The following is a 26662-nucleotide window of genomic DNA, read 5'->3' on the forward strand; positions in this document are numbered from 1 at the left end:
GGCTCCTCAGGAACCTGACAACCAGACTTTGGGGTAAACCTGACTCAGGCTGCATAGTGCTGTGTTTGTGGTACCCCTTCTGTGGTTCTGGCTGTGGGTCCCATTGAAGCCAATAGGAGTTTTGCCTGGAAGCCACAGATTTCCCTTCTTTCTTTGTATTTTGTTTTTCACTAGCTCTGTTATTACCCCAGGGCCCTAACTAATGGGAGATCTGGTCTTCTCATGATCTCCTCCCCCATCCAGGAACTGAAATCCTTTGAAAGGACCAAATGTCTGGTAATTCCAATTCCATTAATGGCTTTCTGAGGCATTGAAAGAAGCTGTACCCATCAGGCACCATGTCCCTCCCAAGTAACCAAGCACACACATTTATCTGTTAGTATGTTATTGCTGCTAACACAAATCAGATATACATCTGGGAATCATGGAATCTTAGCCTACTTTCAAATGATTTCCTCAAATCAGTAAGTGATTTGATATTTTTTTAACTTACCAGGAGTCATACTTTGTCCTCAGTATAGCTTTGTTATAATAAGATTTCATCTTATCATTATTGTCATTGTGGAGTGTCTGGCGGAAGATGCTCAAGCACTAGGGTTGCCAACTTTCTAACTGCACAAAACTGAACAGTCTTGCCCCATCCCCTTTCCCATCCCTTCCATGAGGCCCTGCCCCCACTCCTCCCCTTCTCCGAAACTCTGACCCCGCTCATGCCATCCCCCCTCCGTTTGTTGCTCACTCTCCCACACCCTCACTCACTTGCTCATTTTTACCAGGCTGAGACAGGGTTGGGGTGCGGGCTCCAGCTGAGGGTGCGGGCTCTGGGGTGGGACTGGGGAGGAGGGGTTTGGGGTGCAGGAGGGGGCTTCAGGCTGGAGGGTGGGACAGAGGGGTTCAGAGTGTGGGAGAGGGCTCCAGGCTGAGGCAAGGGGTTGGGTTGTAGGAGGGGATATGGGCTCTGGGATGGGGCCAAAAATGAGGGGTTCAGGGTGTGGGAAGAGGCTCCAGGCTGAGGCCGAGTGGTTCGGCATGCGAGAGGGGGTTCGGAACTGGAGCAGTGGTTGGGGCAGAGGAGGGGGTTCAGGGTCCAGGAGTTTGTGTGTGGGATGATATGGGCTTTGGGCTGGGGGTGTGGGCTCTGGGCTGGGGCCAGAAATGCGGGTTCAGGGTGTGGGATGGGGATCGGGGCAGGGGGTTGAGTGCAAGGATGGGTGAGGGCTCCAGCTGAGGGTGCGGGCTCTGGGCTGGGGCCGGAGATGAGGGTTTGGGGTGCAAGTGGGGGCTCCAGGCTGAGACCAAGGGGTTTGGAATGTGGGAGGGGGTTCTGAGCTGCAGCACAGGAGACTGCAGGAGGGATGCGGGCTGCAGGAGGGAGTTTGGGTGTGGGTGGGGTGAGGGGCTGGGGCAGGGGAGTGGATTGCGGGGTGCAGGCTCTGGGAAAGAGTGTGGGTGCGGGAGGGGGCTGAGGGCTGGGGCAGGGAGTTGGAAAGTGGGAGGGATTTGGGGGTACGGGCTTCAGGTGGCACTCATGTCAGGGGCTCCCCGCAAGTGGCAACATGTCCCTCGGCGCCTAGGCAGAGGTGCGGCTAGGTGGCTTTGTAAACTGCCTCCACCTTCAGGCACTGCCCCCACGGCTCCTGCTGGCTGCAGTTCCTGGCCAATGGGAACTGCAGAGCCAGCGCTCTGGGTGGGGCAGGGGCAGCACACGGAGCCCTCATTGCTGTCCTTCTGCCTAGGACCCAGAGGGAACTGTCGCCGCTTCCGGGGAGCTGCGCTGAGCCAGGTAGGGAGCCTGCCAGCCCTGCCAACAGGATTTTTAATGGCCCGGTCAGCCATGCTGACTGGAGCCACCAGGGTCCCTTTTCGACTGGCCATTCCGGTCGAAAACCGGACACCTGGCAACCCTATCAAGCACTGGTATCAGATGAGATCTGCTCTTATGAAACACCCAACCTGGATGACTGCTTAGCATGTCTTCTGCCTCTGGAAAAGTCATTTATCCTGTAACAATGCCGACCTTTTGTGTCTGGGAGAGAACAGTGAGCTGTAGGAATAATATTAGGTAGCAAACTGCTTCTCAGATTCAGACCTTTGGGGAGATTCCTTAACCTTGGCCTGCATGGAGTTGTAATCAATCACCTTAGTATCTATTGGCCTAAGCAAATGAAGTCACATCTATTTTTAACATAAATCTAACAGTCTAATGCCAGGGACGGAATTCTGCTCTTGCATCTGCCTGGCAGATCTGGACTCCAATATTCTGCTCTCCCTACAGGGGAGCTCTGTGCATGTGGACAGAAAAGAATGTAAGAACTAAGATCTGCCATGCAGGTTGGGGCAGAATTTAACCCCAGGAATAGACTGTTTCAAATTTGAAACAGTCTATTCTATTTGTGAATGGGAGGCAGCAAGGACTAGTGGTTAGAGCAGAAGCTTAGGTGCTGGTTTTTGTTCCCAGTTTGGCCACTGAAGTACTGAGTAGCCTTAGGCTATGTCTACACTAACGCAATAAATTGACCTACACAATACAACTCCAGCTACATGAATAATGTAGCTGGAGTCAAGGTACCTTAGGTCGAGTTACAGCAGGGTCTACACTATGGAGGGTCTCCTGTCGACATACCTTACTCTTCTTGTCGGAGTAGAGTACAGGGGTCGACTGGACAGCGATCTGCAGTTGATTCGGTGAGTCTTTACTTGACCTGCTAAATCGACCTCTGGTGGATTGATCTCAGATCATCAATCCTGGCTGTAGTGTAGACCTTCCCTTAGACCAGGGGTAGGCAAGCTTTCTGAAGTGTAAAAGCAGCAAACATGCATCCGACGAAATGGGTATTCACCCACAAAAGCTCATGCTCTAAAATGTCTCTTAGTCTATAAGGTGCCACAGGATTCTTTGCTGCTTTTACAGATCCAGACTAACACGGCTACACCTCTGATACTTTCAGAAGAGGTGTGCCGAGTCTTCATTTATTCGCTCTGATTTAAGGTTTCGCGTGCCAGTAATTCATTTAAATGTTTTTAGAAGGTCTCTTTCTATAAGTCTATAATATATAACTAAACTATTATTGTATGTAAAGTAAATAAGGTTTTTAAAATGTTTAAGAAGCTTCATTTAAAATTAAATTAAAATGCAGAGCCCCCCAGACGGGTGGCCAGGCCCCGGGCAGTCTGAATGCCACTGAAAATCGCTTGCGTGCCGCCTACGGCACACGTGCCATAGATTGCCTACCCCAGCCTTAGACAAATCCTTGCCCTCTCTGTATTTCCATTTCCCCATCTATAAAACATGGGGATAATACTTCCCTGTCTCTCGGGTGTGAAGAGAGGTGTAGCTTGTACAACTCCTTGAAACAGTGGAATGGAGGATGCTATAGCAATGCTAAGTATTTCAAGTGTGATTTCAATACGTTCATAGTCTTCAGCTAGAAATTTTACCTCAGCTGTATTGACATGCAGAGGTGTAAGAATCACAGGCACAGCCGAGCACAGGTTCACGAATGATCTCCTCTGACCCGCTCATGATGCTCTCTACGCACACAGGAAGAGAGAGAAATCAGTCTCTTTCTTTTCTTTTTTAACCCATTTTCTAGCTCAGCCTATTTACCCAGCTACCAGGCAGCAAGGAGAGAGCTGGAACCAGCACCAGCGGACCCTGCTGGCTTGGAGAATGAAAGGCAGATTTACAAAAGTGTGCTGGAAGGTGGTGATATCCCGCTGCAGGGGCTAAGTGGTCTCAAGCGTCCTTCTAGCTCTGCTTCCACTAAAGGTAGGTCAGCAGAGCACTGACCCCTTCCCTCCATTACACACAGTGAGGTGGGTGAACTGCCAAAGGCGGTTGGGTCCTTATCCAAACCTAGTGAGGTCTACCTGTCATTCCTCTGTCCTTCTCTGCCTTTCATCCTCTTTTCTGTTCCCCGCCCCCGAGCCTGGCCATGCTTTCCCTTAACCCGACCCCCACCAACTCCAGCTTACCAACAGGGTCAGGACTCTTCCCTTTGCTTTCCCTTATTTCTCTTTCCAACTGCTAACAGTCTTCCAGCACCACCTTCCCCTTTTTCTTCCTCCCTGCAGCACCCCCATGTCCTCTTCCCGCCACCTTGCTGTTGCTGCTGTTCCTGGTGTGCAGTCTGATCAGGTCAAGCAGTGTCTGCTGGCCTGAGCATTATTTCAGTACCATGCACTCTGGGGCTTTCCTGGCTCAACGAAGCATGGGACGCCTCTTGACCTGGCAATAGCCTTGGAGCCCATGAGAGACAAAGAGAACAGCCAGGCCAGCAGAGACTGGTGGCACTGTTGAGCCTCCACCTTTGAGTTTGCAGCATACTGGGACAGGTGAGAAACCTGATGCATCTCTTGAGCTGGTTGTAAGCTAAAAATGGCTGGAGGCAGAGGAACTGGTTCTTTTGTTTTCCAAGCCAGTCCTCCTACAAAATAGCATATCACACCTGGGAGTTTCTGTCTTCATCTCCCACTCCCAGCTGCTTTCAGCAAACATAGCTGTGCAAATAGTGCAGAAAGCATACTCAGCCATTCCCCAGCGAACACAATTGCCGAGGGCCAGCAGATTTGGTCCACTTATTTTAGTGCAGACACTCCCTGACTTGCCTGTCCCTGGTAGGAATAATTTACTTGGCAGCTGTTGTGTGGGCAGGACCATGGTTGGTCTGATCACTGGCTCACAGTGAGGCTGCTTTTGCAATATTACTCCCTCTGCATCTTTGCTGAGGCCCGCATTCTGCTAGATGCTGAGTTGCCTCTTGCATGGTGTGGAGGATGCTCAACATTTGGCAGGACTGGGCCCTACAAGTACTCCTGGCCTGAATCTAGACCTTCTTCTGATTTTAGAAACTCCACAGCACTGCAGAATTTTGCTGTATCTTTGCACTCGCTTTTATAGCGTGGCTTGTGCATTGTCTCTCTGCTTTTCTTTCTTTTGAACACCAGTTTTTTAAAGTGCATTTTGTGACATCCAAGCATGTTATCTCTCCTTTCTCAATAGCTTTCCAGCATTTAAGCTAACAGGTTGTATTTATTTTATTCTGCATGCTTACCAGTGGATCAGAAAGGTGGGAATGCTCATATGATTGCACCCTCTTCAGTTAATAGCCGAACCTTTAACGCTAGTCATACCAGTATGTTAGGTCATGCATGTAAACATAAGAAGCCCTTATCAGCTGCAAAAGCCTGCATTACTGAAATCCTTCCTTCCAAATTCAAACCCAAACTAGCTGCTCCTGCTGCTCTTGTGCAGGACACAAAGGGTATCCTGCTGCCTCATGAGAAAGCGCAAAGCTGTGAGAACCTTCGTAGTTCCAGTGCCTTATTTGATAACAAAAAAGCTTTCCTGGTCAATGGGGAAAGCGTAGAAAATCTTTCAATGCAATCGAAGCAGGAATATGTCACCAAATCCAGCAGCACTATGAGCCTGCAGGAGTACAGCACCAGCTCTAGGAAGGGCTACCTTCCCAGGAAGAGTGGGATGGAGTTTACAATGCTGTATAAAAATATGCATCAGATCAACAGGTCCAGCATCCACCTGGGCACTATCTCATCCTGCAGCGTGAGGGATATTGCATCCCAGTTTGAGAATGAGCTGAGGGACAGGAGTGAGCAGAGCCCTGGTCGGGAGAATTTGGAGCAAATCCCCAAAGACACTGTCTCATCCCGCATCACCGCCTTCGAGCAGCTGATCCAGAGATCCCGGTCCATGCCTGCTCTTGACTTCTCCAGTGGGCAAAGCAAATCGCCCACCTCTCCCCAGTCTAAGAGCTGCCTGAGCTTAGCCTATTCAGCAGAATCCCTCCTGGAGTCGCCAAAGCCAAACCAAGAAGAAGAGGATGCTGTCATCATGGCCGACAACTCCTCTCACTCCTGCAGCAACATGGAGGACTTGGTGTCAGATCTCAGTGACATTGTCCCCATGGACACACTCTCGGCTTGCACGGATGAGACTGATCTCCAGTCGAACACATCCAACGACAGCGGAGGCAGCCTCAGCCATGCCAACAGGCCCCAGAAATATAAATTAAACAAATGCAAAGGAGCTTGCCCGGCTTCCTACACCAGGTTCACCACCATTCGTAGGCACGAGCAACAGCAGGCCTCCAAGAACCCCAGTTCCAAAGGGGATGCCCAGAGGGACAGGCACGCACTCCCCAGAAATGTCTATCTGATGAGCCCACTTCCCTTCAGATTGAAAAAGCCCTTCCAGCACAACCCGAGAAAGACTTCGCCCACGGATTGCCTTGGAGTCCCGCTGGCATACAGCACTGAGAACCAGAACAATGCAGCTCAGCCACGAGGGTGCCAGACGGAAAAGAGTCACTACTCCCTGCACAGACGGTGCTGTGAAGACAGACCTCTGGCCCCCAGACGCCTGTCTTCCTTTGACATTGTGGAAAGGCTTAGCCATTTCCCTAGCATGGAATCCAGTCCAGAAAGCTCCATTCTCCGAGCTGATATGCCAGACTCCTTTAATAATGGGAATATTGTTCCATACACTTTCTATCACAGCTTGGATAGAAACAACAACCCACAAAATGAACTCAGGACATACCCTGGAGGTGGCTATTTGTGTACTTTACCACTGTTACTTTATCTGTCTTCCCACTTTGCTTTTTTCTCCCTATTTTTTGTTGACCTGCCTCTGCATCATCCAATGCTCATTTTCCTCGTGTGTCTGATGTCCTTTACATGTCTTGCTTAGCATTTTTGTTCAGAACTCGTTAGCAGTTGCACTTCTGAAAAAAAATTTCTGCTGCCTTTTCTAATCGCCATCCAGCTCAGTTTGTCTCAAAGGCAACTCCTAGGATGTGAGAATCTTGCAATGAGATAGTCTTAATCCTGTATCACTTGCATATGTGCGAATAGAACACATCAACCCAGTTGATTTAGTTTTCTAAGGAGCAGTTCCTCCAGGTCTAATTGTGTCTCTGTGTTTCTGAGTGTGCAATCATGTTTGTATGTGTTTGCATGGGTGGTGACAGTAATATGCTAAATCTTATTTCATTGGCAGCAAATATTTTCTTCACAAAGTCTTATGTTTTTACTCGCTTTCCCAGCTCTGTGTTATCCTTTGTTTCAATATGTGTTCACAAGCCCAAAAGGGAAAAAAAAATATCCAAAACTTTATCAATATTTGACTGAGAATTTGGTCAACAACAACTGAAAATCCTTTCAGCTCTAATGGAAGCAAATCAAAGTGCTGTCAAAATATTTTTTTTCCTTTCTGGTGATGCGAGATAAGTCCATTTGTTTTTTAACTGCCTTGTGTTGTTTTGAAGTAGATTCAGAATCACCAAGGCATTTTGCACCAGTCGATTACATGGAAACTCCAGAAGAAATTACTCGTAGACGTCATGATGATAAAGAGGTAAAGCCCATCCTTGTGGTTTAGAAACATTTCTAACAGCTAAATATACAGGAAGTACACCATTTGGCCTTACATAGCCTCTGCATCTTCGTACCTCCTTATGGAGGAAGTGTTATGTAGTATTCAGAGTGTTCAGAGTAGCAGCCGTGTTAGTCTGTATCCGCAAAAAGAACAGGAGTACTTGTGGCACCTTAGAGACTAACAAATTTATTTCAGCGTAAGCTTTCATGAGCTACACCTCACTTCTTTGGATGCATAGAATGGAACACACAGACAGGAGATATTTATACATACTTCCACCTTTTCATGTTCTCTGTATGTATAAATATCTCCTGTCTGTGTGTTCCATTCTATTCATCTGAAGAAGTGAGCTGTAGCTCACAAAAGCTTATGCTGAAATAAATTTGTTAGTCTCTAAGGTGCCACAAGTACTCCTGTTCTTGTTATGTAGTAGTTAGAATAAGGGACTCCAGATTTCTATTACTGCATCTGCCATTGATTTGCTTTACGACCGTGGGTTAGTCTCTTCTTGACCTCTCGGAGCCTCAGCTTACCCAGTATGTAAATGGGGATAATAATCCTTACCAACCATGCAAGGATTACATGAGAGGTCATTAATGTTTGCAAAGTACTTTGAGATCTGTGAGAGAAGTACAGTTCACTCTTGCTCTAATGAACCTGTTGGAATCCAAGCCTTTTGTTCATAATAGCCAGGGATTCATTAGAGCAAAAGGACAATCAAAATGAATGATACGCTGCTGGGGTAAAGAATCCTATGGCACCTTATAGACTAACAGACGTTTTGGAGCATGAGCTTTCGTGGGTGAATACCCACTTCCTCACATGCATCTGAGGAAGTGGGTATTCACCCACGAAAGCTCATGCTCCAAAACGTCTGTTAGTCTATAAGGTGCCACAGGATTCTTTGCTGCTTTTACAGATCCAGACTAACACAGCTACCCCTCTGATGCTGGGGTAAGTTAATGAAGTGGCTTTAGATAAAAGTGTTCGCTACATTAATTTATTGTTAATAATGATACCTGAGGCTAGGAGTCAGTCATGGAGGGTGAGTTTAGGTAGCATTTGCAACTTCAGCTGTGAGTGTCAGGGCTCCAGGCAGTCAGCCCCTGCAGGAGTGAGGCTCCAGGTAGTTGGCTGTCAGCCCCGCACAGTGGGGCTGGGGCTCTGGGACTGTAGTTGGGATCCAGGGACTGAGTTCGTTATGGCCAAGGTTCATAATAATGAAGGGCAATACAGTGAGGATGTACTGTGTTGTTATAATTCAGCAGTTGTGCTTTATAGGAGGGCAAAATGATCTTTCTATAAGCTAACATGGTCTCTTCAGCCAAGTATTAATTAGTAAAGACAAGATTTTCAAAAGCAAGTAGTGATTTGGGGTATTCCCAATTTTAGGTGCCCAATTTGAGACATTTTAAATGGGTCTCATTTTCAGAAAGTGCTGAATATTCCATCTCTGAAAACCAGGCCTCTTTACCATGTCTCTGTTTGGGCACCCAAGTATATATACAAACTAACATCATAAGGGAACCACCCAGTCTTTCCAAACACTGGCTAAATTCGATATTGAAGAAAGATACAAACTGTTGGCACTCTGGGAGGTTACTAATTTTAATTAGCCACCTATCTGCTTCTCTGAAAAGCCAGTGACTTAAACTGGGAGATATGTTTTCATTGAAGAATCATGTTATCATTCTGAGTTTGAATAATTTTAACATCTTGCTTTGAAATATTTTTAAGCCCTCCTTTTAGTTTCTGTGGAAATACATCTTTTGCTATCTCCTTGTATTGTAAAATATATGAATAGCAACTATCTGCATTCACTGGCACTTAAGGCCCTTGGGTGAGTTAGCACAAAGCTTGGACCACACTCCTGCAGTCAGATCCAGGTGGATGGACACTCACGCCCATAGAATGCAGGATCAAGGGCCCTCATTTCCACTAATCTGCCAAAGGATGGGGAAGCTGGAAATACTTTGGTTAGTGAGAATTACTCATTTTACTAGATGATGTTTGTTATGTGAGCCATAAGCAGCTAGGGGGAGATCTGCAAAGTCACAAAGGGCATTTAGCCACTCAACTTCCATTGATAGTCAATGGGAGTTAAGTGCCTAAATGACCATCTGGGCCTGATATAAAGCTCATTGAAGTCAGTGGAAAGACTCCCCTTGACTTCCATTGGTTTTGGATCAGGTCCTTGGTATGCAGAGTTGTTTCATTGTAAATGATCCCATTAAGAACTACCAATAAATGATCTTCTTTAAATACACTGTAATGAAATGTATTTTCTATGCCAAGCTAATCAACTGGAAACCATTGTGTTGTTGATCAAACTGATCTTATATATTTCTCTAAAGCTGCTGCTATTTGCCAGCACCTCTGAAGTTCTTTATTAAAGTCACATTTGCTGGCAGTCTTCAAATGCCCTAAACTAGATGATTTACTGCCCATTTTATGCAATTTTATGGCAGAAACTTTTAGAGGACCAGAGACGACTTAAACGTGAGCAAGAAGAAGCTGATATTGCAGCTAGAAGGCACACAGGGGTTATTCCAACGCACCATCAGTTTATCACTAATGAGCGGTTTGGGGACCTCCTAAATGTAGACGATACAGCAAAGAGGAAATCTGGGTCAGAGGTCTGTTATAGTTACCTCAGTCTGCTGCTTGACCCAATGCAATATTCGCCTCTCACAATGTTGTGCTTTAGGCCGACATTTGCTCTCCAGAGAATGTTTAATTTTTTTCCCATTCTGGCTTCATTTAGAATTGCTTTGGCTGTTGTGCCTGGTAAATTAATTGATCTTTCTATACCAAGCTGTATATGTTAAAGCATGCCTGCTGAGAATTGCTGGTGCACACCTGTGATGCATGCGTTTAAATATCAGCTACTTTTAGTGAATCAAAGGCATTTTACATCCCTTGCATCAGACTGCTACATTGTCTTCTTGTCTGTGCCTTATGCTTAGAAACTTCATGTCTTGTTGATCCTGGTCATGTGACTGTCCTGTATTTTTGTTAGAAATAGAGTATGCTGTTCTCCTTCTTTTGAAAGACGCTCAGTGCTGCTCTAGAAAAGAGTTGGAAGAAGTCCCAGCATGTTTCCTAAACATTACATGATTTAGTCCTTCTAAAAGAGACAAAGGAGGAGATACTTTTCAAGTCCTCCCATGGCACTTTTCACAAGAGTTGAGGTGTTTAGGTGGCCAAATGCCACTTCCTGCCTTAAACCATTGTGTATCATTGCTGTGTGCTGTTAAACAGCTGCTGTATTTCACCCCAGTGATGAGTGAGGTGATTCCTGTGTGCAGGACTAACTTTTGCCCTCAGTTGCATGGGTGTAACTGAGGCCAGAAATGAACCCATTGTTTTTAAAGTGCTTTGGGATCTTTCAGAATGAAAGGTGCCATGTGAGTGCAAGATATTAGTTATTATGATTATTATATTACCAACAACTATAATTATTTTATTTCTAAAATTGCTAATTATTTTTATATTATTATTTCATTGCCATAGTGGCTTAAAAATTATCAAAATATTTTAGGACCATTTTAATCAGCCAACAAAATCATACCCTAAACACTGTCGATAGACGTGCTCTTAACACATCCCATCCTATTTACCTTTATAACTAACTTGAGACAGTTTTAGACACATGCTTATTTTTCTTCAGATCCTCTTGGCCTTTGTCTCTTTCCTACCAGTTGAAACAGTGACCATAGTAGTACATGGGCCATGGTGCAGGTGGACAATAGATTTTCAGTGGGGTGTGAATATCACCCTATTGCTTTCTGCTGGCCCGCATATTTTTCCTGTACCCAAGGGGAATTTAATCCTAAATCCACAGACTCATTGTAGCTACTGGGGCAGTTGTCAGGTTCAGCAAGGTTTGACATGGTCACATGTTTGAACATTTACTGCTGTTAAACTCCCTGCTGTAGGGCTTTCCTTGCCATTAGTTACATTTATACCAGAAGGTGGCACTTGGCCTATTGAGGGATAAGTTCTTCTCTCAGATCCATAGAGCAGATCTGGACTCTGGTGCAAGAAGCATGCAGCAGAATATCTGAACTAAGATCAGCTAGTTTCACCCCCAGATTTGTTCTAGTCTTTGAAATGGCTGGGAAGCATTTCCATAGCCTTTTCACTAATGGGTCGAAAACAGAATTGTTGTTTAATTTGTTGTTTTCAATCTTTAGATGAGACTTGCTAGAGCCAAGTTTGACTTCAAAGCACAGACATTAAAGTGAGTATATCTGGATATGATTGTGTCTATCTCTCCCTATCTGCTTTTTCTGCATATCATGCAACATTTAGGATGTATAATAAGACTGGTGTGTATAATAAGACTTTCTGGAGTGTCTCTTGATCCAGTAATTCAAAGCAAGTCCTTGAAGTCAGTAGAGGAGCTTTGTATACCCTGTATATCTTCTCCCCGTATGTTTTTGAGGCAAATCCAGTTGCTTCACTGACACAAACAAGTGTTTATTCCTGCTAGTCCCTGCTGGAGGGTGCGCTGGATTCAACTCCTCTTCATCCATTGTAAGCGGATCTGCCAGTTGTGTCCTGACTGCAGTATCTTTATTACTGGTGATGTTTTGAGAGGCAGGAAGAACCCAGCTGGTTGCTTAGATCCCAGCCTGAGCTTGCAGAGAGAACAGTGTTTTTGACCTGCTCACTATGTACGTTTGATGTTGATGTGGCCAAGAGAGAGAGGAGCTTGTGTCATCCATGTTAGGAGAGGACAGGATGGGTTTTTGTCATTCGCTGTTGGCTGGCCCATAGAAGAGGTTTGAGAGTCTGATACAGTTGGTCCTTTCATTCCTGCTTTTCTTGCTGAAGTTTCCAAGTTCAAATCCCACTGCTGGACTGGTCCAAGCAAAGTCTATAACGGTTGCAAAGGCTGGCTGGCCATGGAGCATCATGTATATGGTGCTTCCATTATCAGCAAATTAGCTTCCTCTTAAGCTCTCTCAGAATAGTCCTGGCTCACTTATCTCCTTGCAAAGCAAACAAGTGTGCAGGCAAAATGACCAGTCCAAAGCAGGAAAGTGGGCACGGCCCTCTCTCCTCCCATCCTATCCAGCAGCAGCAGCAGCCAGTGGCTAGTGCTTTTAACACTTGCTTGCCTTGCCTTTCCCCTGCTTGTGAAGGGGAGATGCTCAGTAATGTCTGGCCACACCTCCTTTATGGAAAGCCACACCCACAATGCACCCAGACAGTGAGCAAAACCTTGGCATCTCATAGTAAGAACAACAGAGTAGTATCTAGATGAGTCGGTTGAGTGTGATTTATATGCTTCTTCCCAAACCCACCTTGCAGCAAATGGGTTGATAGGGACCCCCTGGAAAGTGTGAGATACCCAGCAGATATATGGGATGGCACTTCGGATGTCCAGGGTAAATATACACAGCCTCTCTCTCTCTCATGCCGTGAAATTCATTGTGCTTTGTTTGCGGACAGTATGCAGTTCAGCTGTAACCAATGTGTCATTAACAGGGAGCTTCCTCTGCAAAAAGGAGACATTGTTTACATTTACAAGCAGATTGACCAGAACTGGTATGAAGGAGAACACCATGGCAGAGTTGGCATCTTCCCACGCTCCTACATAGAGGTACCTCTTTCCTTTTGAAATGCTGTCATTGCAGAGCCACAGCTTTGCCTCAGAGCCACCTGCTCGTGGGCTCCTGACGGGTCATTGGACTTCATTTCTTTCTTTCAGCTACTTCCACCTGCTGAAAAAGCCCAGCCCCAAAAGCTGGCCCCGGTGCAAGTTTTAGAGTATGGAGATGCTGTGGCTAAATTTAACTTTAACGGGGATACTCGTGTGGAAATCTCATTCAGAAAGGTAGGATCCTCATTGGCGTGACGGGTGAAAGCATTCATCAAAACAAACCAGATGGTGAATCATTTCAAAGGGGCTGATCCACTAAAATTGGCAACCATTTTGTGCATGTTATAATAATCTAATTATCTTAATCTAATCCTTGGGGGTTTTATTCAGCACCCATCGCCGTAGTATATTGTGATGAGTGTTTTGCAGGGAGACTGTCTATATCCCAGAAAGCAGACACGTGCTGTATTCCCACTCCAGAGGGACTAGCATGGGTGCAGTGCTGGTGCTGTGATTCTGCATGCTAGATTAGGCCTTTAGTGACACCTGCACAGTCTCATTGCCATCACTTGGGTTGCATGGGTGTAAAATGAGTGCAGAATGTGACTCTGCACTGGAACATCAACTTTCTGTTGATGAATTACTGGCTAGCTTGTACTCACGTAGCATTGCTGAGCCAAAGCAGATCACAAGAGTGAATAGAAGTGAACACATATCTGTGTTACTGTAGTGCTCATGTAAGGCAATGAATGTAGACAGAGAGTAAGAAGGTGCCATTTTCACTCACTTTTCAGAGCAGAACTGAACACATTTATTAAAGTACCTTAAATAGCAAAATTTCTCCATCTCATACGTGGCAGATGATTGCATATGTGTTGATATTAAAATTCCATTTTCTCTATTTTCTTTTTCATTTTACTCAAGGTTGGAGCTTGCAGTTTATAATCAGGATTCAAAAGTCTTTCTTGTGTGTTTTGTCAGCAGAACAGAAGGGAAGAGGATTGAGGACAGAGCTTAGGGATTCTGCTATGGAATTCACATAATGAGATCAGAACCTCAGCTTTCATATAAAAAAAAATGTTTCTTGCATTCTGTATGCAAAGAAACTCTGTGAAATGTGACCCAAGAATGACTGCTGCCTGTCTGAGTGTGCAGACAGCCTGAGCTAGCGTCAGGAGGGGTGAACCTCCCCAGTCAGCTCAACTCAGAAACATACTGCCATGTCAAGAAGGGTGGGGCCACATGGCACAGATGGCTTGAATTCAGCTGGGGCAAGGGCTCTCATCTCTTGTGCTGCAAGTTTACACGCTGGATTAGCGTCAGTGCTGTGTGATGGTTCTCTCCTGCAGGGCGAAAGGATCACGGTGATTCGGCGAGTTGATGAGAACTGGTACGAAGGGAAAATCTCTGGTACCAATCGCCAAGGCATCTTCCCTGTCACTTACGTGGATGTGCTCAAGCGGCCACTAGTGAAGAATGCTGTTGATTACCCTGAGCTGCTGATGTCTCACTCCCCTAATCGCAGTACAACGGCTTCCCCGCAGGTACCCAGGCTAGATGTAGCCAGTTACTAGACCTTACAGAACAGTAGGAAGCAGTCATTTGTGTGCAGGAAGAAATCCCCAGATTAGGGTGTACTGTACAGCAGCACCATCCATCCTGTCCAGTTCGCTCCCACTGTACCAGCCCAGGGCATGCTGAGCTGAAGGGGGTTACACTTCACTTACCAGAAAGACTGGGTGGCTGGGAAGACTGGGGACAGGACACAAAGCATTTCATCTCTGATCACAGATTGAACCTTGGCTAGGTTGGCAAGGATGGCAAGTTGAGTGAATTTCAGTGCCTTTGCAGGGATAAGTCAGTGACTTTGGTCCCGTTTGATGAGATCGGTGCCTACACAAGTCAAATGATCACTGCAGTGGGCATCCTGTTTGATTAAAAGGGCGTTGAGCCAAAGGGGTCAGTGGCAGTCCTTCCATCAATTTCAATGGGATTTAAATCGGGGCCTAAATTATCCCTCCACATAGCAACTCCAGCTTAGGGCTGAGACAGCTGGGCAGGACAATGTGTCAGAGGCCCGAGTTACCATTGCTCATGCTGTACACGGTCAGTAGCAAAATGGAAGGCTTGAGTCTCTAGGGCCTGCCAGTCTGGCCCCATTAGGAATGCGAAACTGCCTTTAAAATAGGTGTAAAATCCAGTTGAAGCCAAAAACCGGTGAATTAAATCCACCACAGAGACAGCGGCCGGTGGCAGTTTGGGATTGCAGTTTGTCCTGTTTCTAGTGGCAATCTCGGATCCAGGACTGACTGTGGGGCTTTATAGCCTTTGATACACTCACCCTGTACCTGCAAACATTTTTGCTTTAAAGTTGAGTACATACATGAGGTATGTGCAGGCACGGGGCCTGAGTCCCTGGGTGAGGGAGAGAAGGAAAGGTGTTAGCTGGTTCTGTTCAACATACACAACAAGACCTTCAAGTGAGTAATGCTGGGGGAGGAGAGTCAGGAAGTTAGGGCATGCAACAGAGACTAGGGAAGGATTGGAAATTTCAGGGCTACAGTCAGTGTCTCTGTCCTTGTCTTCCTTTAGTGTACTTATTAGCAGGTATTTCTGTTCCTGGCTATTGAGTGAAGAGGACACCATGCTTGCTTTCTTGGGGTTCCCTGAAAAAGTGAATCTCAACTTAGCTTCAGTGTGTGTGGGCCTGGCACATCCTACGTCACCATGGCATGCCTGCCGCCACCTCACTGCCAGCTTTTCCCTTGGTTTGGAAGCCTGTACACACCCTTTCTTAGTTTTTTCAGCAGTTTTGTTAATTCTCTCAGTAAAAGCAGTTGTTTTCTTCCTTTCATTCTTGTTTCCTGCAAAGCATGGCTGGTGTGCACATATGATCGGGGGAAGCTCTAGGCCTGTCATGCCCAAGAGCCCTGCACCCCTAGACAAGGGCAGAGTTCAACCCACCTTTGTTCCAGTTTCATAAACCTAGAACTTGCTTTAAAATCAGCCAACTCTCGGGATGCTCCCTGCCTGGTAGCAGTGCTGACTCCTTCAGCAGCCCCATGGCTCCAGTCCCTGAGGGGCAAGGTACTTCTCAGTGTGAGTAAGGGTTTGCAGTCTGCATGAAGCCCCCAGTGAGAGTTTATCCTCCATGCTGTGTCGTCTGCTTTCCTGCACCCATTCTTCATTTCCTCACTGCCTTCACTTGTGTTTGAGAATTTTGTATTTTTTCTTGTCATTTGTCTTATTTCTATCTTTTTTTCCTTTTCTTTCCTTTTAAGTCTCCTGGCTCTGAGCTGCTCCATACACCAACTCCTCCACCTTTGCCATTCCCACGCCATGCCCTGTCTCCAGAGGTGCAGGCAATCACGGCCGAGTGGATTTCCCTGACTGTGGGAGTGTCTCCTAGCAGTACTCCTGTCACAACCCCTCCATTGCCTCCTCTCCCTGAAGGCTGTCTCTGTCCTGTGGACTATCTCATGCCCTCAGCTGCAGCCAGCCCCTCCCCTTCTGTTAGCCTTCACCATTCTAACTTTTCAGGCTCCTCCACGCCACGGTCCATTATATCGCCACTGCCATCTTTCCCCTCCAGGCCACTGTCCTCTGCTCACACTTTCAGTCACTCCACTCCGCAAAGCGAAGAAAAGTTTGTTGGCTGCCCTTCCCCCAGCCTGAGCAGCTGTCAGACCCTTCACTCGGTTGTTGGGAGACCCGAGAGCTTCTTCTCCGAGCTCAGTGATGTCATTGGCAACCAAACCAAGGTCCGAAATAATAGAGAAGGCAGCAGAAACAGTGAGAGGGAGGGTTGGAAGGAGACAGACAAAGGCTCTAATCCCATGCCCAAGATCTCTGTGGAGGGTTGCCTGAAAACATCAAACCTAGACAAGAATATGAGCCCAGAAAAGAGATCCTTTGCTTCCTTTGGGGAAAGCCAATTATGTCAGGAGCTAATCACTACTGGGCAGGGAAATAATGCTGAGAAAAGTGGCACAAGGAAAGGTGAACTGAGAGAGATTCGAAGCGGAGCAAACAAGGTACTTCTCCTGCATGTGTATGCTATTCTGAAACCCTACGCTTACTTGTGTGTTCAAATCCTTACTGCTCAGCTGGCCACACAGAGCCAGTAGCTGTTGCCTGTCCCTTTATGGACTATAGCTAGCTAGTGGCTGTTAGCAATACTGTCTCCAGCATGCAAGGGGCTAAAATGGCCTAGAAGGGATTCAGCAAGGCTGTGGAAAGAGTTAGTTGAGAATAAGCATGAAAGTAGGAATTGCCTTGACAAATATTCCAAAGCCTCATCTAGTCTGCTATACTGGCCCAATCAGTGGTCATTACTAGATGTGTCAGAGGAAGGCATATTGCAGCCTCCATGCAATTCATCTCTCTGTACGAAAACAATGGACTACAGGGAATTCCTCCCTCACCCTAGCTGGTGATCAGTTTATGCCCTGAAGTATAAATTTCATCCTAGCTAGGGAGAACATCTATGCTGTTCTCATTCCTAAAAATGAAGGTGGGTGAACCTAATGGAGCCTGAGTTGCTGTGAACCTCTAGCCCGGGTCTATGTATTTGCACAGCCAGCTAGTTAAAGTGCAGGAGTCATTTTTTCTTGTAACACACTCAGTGGGCCTGATTCTCACTTACCCTACCAGTCACTTTATGTAAATATCACTAACACCCACTGTAAGGCCCCTTTACACTGCCAGAGTGAGGTAAAAGGACCTAAGAATTAAAGCCGTAGTGTTTTCTCCCAAGAGTGAGTCAGTTATTTAAAATTATTTATACACTTGTTGCTGAAGAGCAAGCTGTGCTCTGTGAAAAGAATAGAGGAATCTTAGGGGAGCTCTCAGCTAGCGGGAGCTGGCATAGTTGGCTTCAACACCCCCAACATCCCTTACTCTGCCAAATCTCAACTGATTTATGGTCCCTTGGAGACCATAACCGGCTGGAGTAAGTTACAGTAGACCCCTAGGTTGTTCTTGCTTACACCCAGGCTTTGGCTTTGGCAGCTTCAGAATCAGGTGCTTGGAACTGGCTCCCTTCCCCTTTCCTGTATCAAGCTGATCTTGATGCAACGTAAAATCTGGGCCAGAATTAAACAAGGGAGGGAAAAATGCTTTCTGAGACTGTGTTCCGTGCTACCAAATTATATTTTTTTCATATGAAATTAACCAGGGTCTTCACCAAAATTGTATCTAAGGTTTACAAAAAGATAAAGTTTTTCATCTTCATGTATTGCCAGCAGCCATTACATAAGCTTAACATTCTGCACATTTTAAAATGCAGTCCAGTTGTAAGCAAAGAAGGATGAGCTAGGAAGATGTGTTGTCTCTTGCATGGAGTTACGTTTGCAATGTGCGCACCAAATTTGAGTGTATATATAAAGGATGCTCTTATTACAAAAGATGATAGCAGTGATTCTGATAAGAAATCATGCATTTAGCTGACCAACTTTTCTTTCCTTTAAAAGACTGCAGACACTTCATTCTCTTCATCTGCTCTTCTCTCTTCCTCTGCACATTCTTCCTCTGCTGTCACAATACAACCACCTCCTAGACTTACACGCAGGGTCAGAATGCCCCAGGTAACCATTGTTGCTGGTAATTATTCTGTGGCTCGGAGCTGTTTCCATGCTATTGTTATTAGTTTGTTAAGTGGTTGCTTGTCCATATGTTGATTTCACAGGTGAAGTACATCTGCTGACTTTAATATGGTGAACCTGTTAAAGGGTCATTTAAAGTTAGTTCCAGACACTGTGGAAATGATGGGAGTAAGCAGCATGGGTGAAATCTTCAGTGGCTATATGTCAGTGTAGCTTTGTTGAAGTCAATGGAACTAAGCTGATTTACACCAGCTAAGGATTTGGCCCTAAATTCCTCCAAAGTGTTAGCTTAAGACATATTTGATCTTGTTGGATCCTGAGTGCCTGTAGCTACAGTGAACTTCAGCTGGAATTGCTGTGGTTAGTCCCTGGAGGGATCAGTAGCCTAATTAGTAAGAGCAGTGGTGGATTACTGCATGGGCTAATGGGGCCCGAGCCCAGGAACCCCAGCCAATTTATGGGCCCCTTCAGGAGTGCCGGAACTCTGGCCCTGCCCCTGGCTCCTCCTCTCCCCTCGCCCACCCGGCTGTGGTAGATAGGGTGCCCAAATTCCCCCCCACTATACCCTGCCCTGCTTATTGTGTTGGCTTTTAAGAATGTTTGGAGCTCTTTGAAGTAGGAGCCATTGTATTTTCCGTGTTTGTGATGTCTGTGTAGTCTCATGACATGAAGCCTTGATATTGATTTAAGCAAGGGAACCACAGTGTTAAACCCCTCCAGAGCCAGAGAAGGAGAGATGCTGAGATTGTGGATCATTTAAGAGCTGCCCAGGGAGCCGGGGCTGCTGTGGCATAGGTGCCGACTCCATGGGTGCTCCAGCTGGAGGGAAAAAAATTAGTGGGTGCTTTGCAACCACGAGCAGACAGGCCCCGCTCCCTCCCAGTGCCCACCCGCAGCAATCAGCTGTTCCGCGGCATGCAGGAGGCACTATGAGGGGAGAGAGGAGCGGGGACGGGGAGCACTCGGGGAGGGGATGGAACTGGGCAGGAAGAAGCGGGGCGGTGGTGGAGCAGGGGCAGGAGGGGGTGAGGGCTTGGGGGAAGAGGGTGTGGCCTGGGGCGGAGCAGGGGGTTGAGCACCCCCAGAGACCAGAAGAAGCTGGTGCATGTGCACTGTGGGGAGCCCCAGACCCTCTCCCTGCCCTGGGCAGGGGGCCAGCGTGCCTGAGAGTAACCCCCAGTCTGTGTTCCTGCTCCCCAGGGCGCGCCACCCAGGGTAGGTGGCCCGGGCTCCCTGGGAAGCTTTTACCCACTTCCGGCCTGGCCAGGGCCTTGGGGGGAAGGGAGGAGCAGGGGGTGGAGCCATATGGCTCAGTGTAGGTGGCTAAAATGTTCTTTGTGCCCAAGGCCCCAGTAAATTGTTATCCATGTCTAAGTAAGAGGGATGTACTGTATCAAGAAGATGGTTTTGCAGGGGTTGTTTTTTATTTGCTTCCAAAAGTTACTAACCACCTTTTTCTGGTATGGGCCAGTAAAGATGGGCTCAGGCTGCAGCGTTCAGATCTGGAGTGGGAACACCTAAAGCTGTTAGGACCTGTTAGGACCTGGAGTTCTGGCTCAGCACATTGGGAAGGTAGGAGGCCCTTGTAAACTTCAGGATCAGATTTCAAGGGGCCCAAAGTTAGGGGCATGAGGTTTGTATGTGTTTGCATCCAGAGTTTTGGATCGGACACATCTGTAGGACAGTGGGTGGCTAATTCTGTGATTATTGGCTTGATTGCTTTGTGTTGAGGGTAGAGTGTTTCTGGCATAGCTGTCCAGCCTGGTGTTTCAGCTGGTTCTGTGGAACCCACTAACACCCAAATTCACTGCAAACACTACCAAAGGAGCCAGTGTTAATACTGTTGTAACATAAACAGCTCAGGGCTTGTCTACATCAGAAAGTTGCAGCGCTGGTGAGGGAGTTACAGCGCTGCAACTTTGAAGGTGTACACATCTGCAGGGCACCACCAGCGCTGCAACTCCCTGTTTGCAGCGCTGGCCGTACTCCCGTTTTGTCTCGGGTGTAGAGGATCCAGCGCTGGTGATCCAGCGCTGGTAATCCAATGTAGACAGTTACCAGCGCTTTTCTTGACCTCCGTGGAAGGAGGAAGCCTCTGGTAATCAAGCTGGTTTCCTTTCCCGGTTTGCTCTCTCGGTCCCGGAGCCAGCCAGCAAACCGCAGGGAAGGAGACCTGCTTGCTCGGGGTTCCGGGACCGAGAGAGCAAACCGGGAAAGGAGACCAGCTTCGCCGCGGTTTGCTCTCGCGTTCCCGGAGCCAGCCAGCAAACCGCAGGGAAGGAGACCTGCTTGCTCGGGGTTCCGGGACCGAGAGAGCAAACCGGGAACGCCGCGGTTTGCTCTCTCGGTCCCGGAGCCAGCCAGCAAACCGCAGGGAAGGAGACCTGCTTGCTCGGGGTTCCGGGACCGAGGGAGCAAACCGGGAACGCCGCGGTTTGCTCTCTCGGTCCCGGAGCCAGCCAGCAAACCGCAGGGAAGGAGACCTGCTTGCTCGGGGTTCCGGGACCGAGAGAGCAAACCGGGAAAGGAGACCAGCTTCGCCGCGGTTTGCTCTCGCGTTCCCGGAGCCAGCCAGCAAACCGCAGGGAAGGAGACCTGCTTGCTCGGGGTTCCGGGACCGAGAGAGCAAACCGCGGCGTTCCCGGTTTGCTCTCTCGGTCCCGGAGCCAGCCAGCAAACCGCAGGGAAGGAGACCTGCTTGCTCGGGGTTCCGGGACCGAGGGAGCAAACCGGGAACGCCGCGGTTTGCTCTCTCGGTCCCGGAGCCAGCCAGCAAACCGCAGGGAAGGAGACCTGCTTGCTCGGGGTTCCGGGACCGAGAGAGCAAACCGGGAAAGGAAACCAGCTTCGCCGCGGTTTGCTCTCTCGGTCCCGGAACCCCGAGCAAGCAGGTCTCCTTCCCTGCGGTTTGCTGGCTGGCTCCGGGACCGAGAGAGCAAACCGCGGCGTTCCCGGTTTGCTCCCTCGGTCCCGGAACCCCGAGCAAGCAGGTCTCCTTCCCTGCGGTTTGCTGGCTGGCTCCGGGACCGAGAGAGCAAACCGCGGCGTTCCCGGTTTGCTCTCTCGGTCCCGGAACCCCGAGCAAGCAGGTCTCCTTCCCTGCGGTTTGCTGGCTGGCTCCGGGACCGAGAGAGCAAACCGCGGCGTTCCCGGTTTGCTCCCTCGGTCCCGGAACCCCGAGCAAGCAGGTCTCCTTCCCTGCGGTTTGCTGGCTGGCTCCGGGACCGAGAGAGCAAACCGCGGCGTTCCCGGTTTGCTCTCTCGGTCCCGGAACCCCGAGCAAGCAGGTCTCCTTCCCTGCGGTTTGCTGGCTGGCTCCGGGACCGAGAGAGCAAACCGCGGCGTTCCCGGTTTGCTCCCTCGGTCCCGGAACCCCGAGCAAGCAGGTCTCCTTCCCTGCGGTTTGCTGGCTGGCTCCGGGACCGAGAGAGCAAACCGCGGCGTTCCCGGTTTGCTCCCTCGGTCCCGGAACCCCGAGCAAGCAGGTCTCCTTCCCTGCGGTTTGCTGGCTGGCTCCGGGACCGAGAGAGCAAACCGCGGCGTTCCCGGTTTGCTCCCTCGGTCCCGGAACCCCGAGCAAGCAGGTCTCCTTCCCTGCGGTTTGCTGGCTGGCTCCGGGACCGAGAGAGCAAACCGCGGCGTTCCCGGTTTGCTCTCTCGGTCCCGGAACCCCGAGCAAGCAGGTCTCCTTCCCTGCGGTTTGCTGGCTGGCTCCGGGACCGAGAGAGCAAACCGTGGCGTTCCCGGTTTGCTCTCTCGGTCCCGGAACCCCGAGCAAGCAGGTCTCCTTCCCTGCGGTTTGCTGGCTGGCTCCGGGACCGAGAGAGCAAACCGCGGCGTTCCCGGTTTGCTCTCGGCGAAGCTGGTTTCCTTTCCCGGTTTGCTCTCTTGTCCCGGAACCCCCCTTGAAGCCGCCCAACAGCGCTGCAGTGTGGCCACATCTAACACCACTTGCAGCGCTGGTTGCTGTAAGTGTGGCCACTCTGCAGCGCTGGCCCTATACAGCTGTACTAATACAGCTGTAACAACCAGCGCTGCAAAATTTTAGATGTAGACATGGCCTGAGTGTCAGCACTGAACAGCTGATAACCCCTCCTTTCTATTCCCCCGAAAGGAGTAAGAGGTATTCTAGTCTGTTTACACATCAGTATACTTCCAGCTCAGTTCCACTGGCTGGCAATATATGAAGGAGAAAGCACACACTTTGCAAAGGCTAGTGTGGGCTGCTGTTTGTTTTCACCAGTAAAGTGTGCAAATTTGATCCAGAATTCATTAATGGAGGATGAATCTGGACACCTGTTGCCATTTTTAGTCATTTCCCTGATCATCAGCTGCTCTCTGAGGGTGAAGTATGGAGATAAGCCTGCAATTTGCCCTTTGCTCACCTCTGTCCCCATTTCCCCTGGGGACAAGGGCTTTGAATGGGCAAATGTTCATTAAACAGTCACCTTCCCAGTCCCATCCCCCAGAATTTACCATTTTGATTTAGATTCCAAGTACCTGACCCCAAGGGTGGGTTTGTTTCTAGTTCAGATTTTAAAAAATCAAAATTTGCAATTTACTTGTGGGTTTGTGTTTTCTCCTAACATTTTATTCACTCATCCCTACTCGGAGCTGTGTGTGTGTGCAGGGCTGTCCCTAGGCAGGGTGCGGGACCCGTGACATTAGAAACTTAGCATCTATCTGCCGAGGGGTGCTGCCCCTGACTCCACCCAGGCCCTGCCCCCACTGCACCCCTTCCCCGAAGGCTTCAGCCCCACCCTGCTTCTTCCCGCCCCACCTCTTCCCCTCCCAGTTCTGCCCTCTCCCCCAAGCATGCTATGCCCTTTCTCCTCCCCCGCAGCGCCTCCTGACACTGAGAAACAGTTGATCCTTCCTTGGTAGGTGCTGGGAGAGGGGGAGGTGCTGATCGGCGAGACCTGCCAGTGGGCATCAGGCGCTGGGGAGAGGGGGTGATTCTGATAGTGGGGCTGCTCCTCGCACCCCCACTTCACCTCCTCACTCCGCTCACCTGCTCACCTCCCGCCTCACCTCCCCACCCGCAGTCCCCCACAAAGCATGGGGTCTGGGGCGGGTGCCCCAATTCACCAGCCCAAGGGACAGCTGTGTGTGTGTGTTTTTGCACATGTGTATGCGAGAGAAAGAGAACAGGACGTGATCACAAAATGATAATCCTAAAGATGCACTTTCAGACTAAATGCTGAACAGATGCTGTTTTATTTATGGTTTTGTGCCCTGCTGATAGTATGACTTTGATGTCCTTCTGGGGGGGTTATCAGGCCAACATTTTTATTCCATATGCCCTGACAACTACAGCGTTGTGAGGATCAAGTTAAAATTATGCATTGAATTATGAGAGGCCTCAACCTGCCCTCTGTGTGTGAGCAGTTATTTAGGGTGCAGTTAGCACATTTGTATGTACAAATAGATATCCCATTACCTGAATGGCTTGTGGAGACACTGTTTGCATGAGCAGAATTGTGGGCACCAACTCGTGGGCAGGTTTCCAAATCTGGCCTTCTATTATTTTTAACTGAATGCTGAAAGCACTAAGTCTTGTCCACGTGGGGAAATGTTCCAGCATTCCTATGCTGGTATAATTATAAAAGTGACATAAGCAAAACTGAAAAAAGGCCACTGTTGTTCTGGATCAGTGTCCACAAGTGGGAGTTATTCCAATAGTAATGATGGTATATTTCCTCATATAGACAAGCTCTTAGCAGAAATTAAACTGAGCTACAGAATTCAGACCCACGTTTGGACCTCAATTTCGACACTGCTCATCCTCAGTGTTTGTGGGTGTTTTTCAGTTTGCAGTCCCAATTACGCTCATTCTAGAGAGCAGCTCTAATAGTGAAATTCAAAGCCAAGTTTTGTTCCAGATATCAGACCCTCTCACATGTGGGGCTGTTTGGACTGGGGTTCTGATTCACTCCTACCTCTAGTACCAACGCAATACATTAAAATAGGCCAAATTCTACATAAAATTACAATCCCCTGCATGTGTGTGTTCCCGCTGTGTGCCACCCCAGCCCTGCGCAGTACTGTTTATTCATGTTATAGGTTACCCTTATTGCACATCCATACCTTATTACACTATGTGGGGATTTGCAGGGAGGGGCTAAAGGGGTTCCCTGGCTGGTGGTTTTCTGTTAGATCATGATTCCTACAGAGGAGAGCACGCTTACTTATCAGATCAGCTATCTTGGGTCACCAGTGTGTTGCTGGTGGTGGTCAGGAGGTCATCTAGTCCAACCCCCTGCTCAAAGCAGGAGCAACTCCAGCTAAATCATCCCAGACAGGACTTTGTCAAGCCGGGCCTTAAAAACCCCTAAGGATGCAGATTCCACCATCTCCCTAGGTAACCCATTCCAATGCTTCACCATCCTCCTAGTGAAATAGTGTTTCCTAATATCCAACCTAGACCTCCCACACTTCAACGTGAGACCATTACTCCTTGTTCTCTCATCTACCACCACTGAGAACAGCCGAGCTCCATCCTCCTTGGAACCCCCCTTCAGGTAGTTGAAGGCTGCTATCAAATCCCCCCTCACTCTTCTCTTCTGCGGATTAAATAAGCCCAGTTCCCTCAGCCTCGCCTCATATGTCATGTGCCCCAGCCCCCTAATCATTTCCATTTCCCTCTGCTGCATTCTCTCCAGTTTGTCCACATCCTTTCTTTAGTGAGGGACCTGAAACTGGACACAATACTCTAGATGCAGCCTCACCAATGCCGAACAGATGGGAATAATCACTTCCCTCGATCTCCTGGCAATACTCCTACTAATACAGCCCAATATACCGTTAGGTTTCTTGGCAGCAAGGGCACACTGTTGACTCATATCCAGCTTCTTGTCCACTGTAATCTCCAGGTCCTCTTCTACAGAACTGCCACTTAGCTAGTCGGTACCCAGCCTATAGCAGTGCATGGGATTCTTCCATCCTAAGTGCAGGGCTCTGCACTTATCCCTGTTGAACCTCATCAGATTTCTTTTGGCCCAATCCTCTAGTTTGTCTAAGTCACTCTGGACCCTATCTCTACCCTCCAGTGTATCTACTTCTTCCCCAGCTTAGTGCCATCCACAAACTTGCTGAGGGTGCAATCCATCCCATAATCCAGATCATTAATGAAGATGTTGAACAAAACTGGCCCCAGGACTGACCCCTGAGACACTCCGCTTGATACTGACAGCCAACTAGACATCGAGCCATTGATCACTACCAGTTGAGCCCTATGATCTAGCCAGCTTTCTATCCACCTTATAGTCCATTCATCCAATCCATACTTTTTTTAACTTGCTGGCAAGAATACTGTGGGAGACCGTATCAAAAGCTTTGCTCAAGTCAAGGTATATCACATCCACCACTTTCCCCATATCCACAGAGCCAGTTATCTCATCATAGAAGGCAATCAGGTTGGTCAGGCATGACTTGCCCTTGGTGAATCCATGTTGACTGTTCCTGATCATCTTCCTCTCCTCCAAGTGCTTCAAAATGGATTCCTTTAGGACCCGCTCCATGATTTTTCCGAGGACTGAGGTGAGGCTGACTGGTCTGTATTTCCCCCAATTCTTCTTCTTCCCTTTTTTAAAGATGGGCATTACATTAGCCTTTTTTCAACCGTCCAGGACCTCCCTCTATCACCACATTTTCAAATATAATGGCCAATGGCTCTACAATCACATCAACCAAGTCCCTCAGCATCCTCGGATGCATTCGGTCTGGCCCCATGGACTTGTGCATGTCCAGCTTTTCTAAATAGTCTTTAAATGGTTCTTTCACCACTGAGGGCTGCTCACCTCCTCCCAATACTGTGCTGCCCAGTGCAGCAGTCTGGGACTGGAAACTGACCTTGTCTGTGAAGACAAAGATGAAAAAATGCATTGAGTACTTCAGCTTTTTCCACATTATCTGTCATTAGGTTGCCTCCCCCGTTCAGTAAGGGTCCCTCACTTTCCTGACCACCTTATTGTTGCTAACGTACATGAAGAAACCCTTCTTGTTACCCTTCACATCCCTTGCTAGCTGCAACCATTTATGCTTTGGGCTTCC

The 26662-nt window shown here is 48.2% G+C and overlaps 1 protein-coding gene across 1 annotated transcript in view; it reads left to right on the forward strand.

Annotated features, from left to right (window-relative positions):
* The window catches only part of SORBS1 (sorbin and SH3 domain containing 1), a 279021-nt gene that overhangs the window by 239283 nt on the left and 13076 nt on the right, over nt 1-26662 (forward strand). Inside the window, 7 exon segments of the mRNA XM_030568445.1 lie at nt 3594-3769; nt 7290-7375; nt 9865-10032; nt 11593-11639; nt 12893-13007; nt 13116-13241; nt 14357-14551. Of these exon segments, the coding sequence (XP_030424305.1) occupies nt 3594-3769; nt 7290-7375; nt 9865-10032; nt 11593-11639; nt 12893-13007; nt 13116-13241; nt 14357-14551 (913 nt within the window).

The sequence above is a fragment of the Gopherus evgoodei genome, chromosome 7, assembly GCF_007399415.2.
Source record: "Gopherus evgoodei ecotype Sinaloan lineage chromosome 7, rGopEvg1_v1.p, whole genome shotgun sequence".
NCBI lineage: Eukaryota > Metazoa > Chordata > Testudines > Testudinidae > Gopherus > Gopherus evgoodei.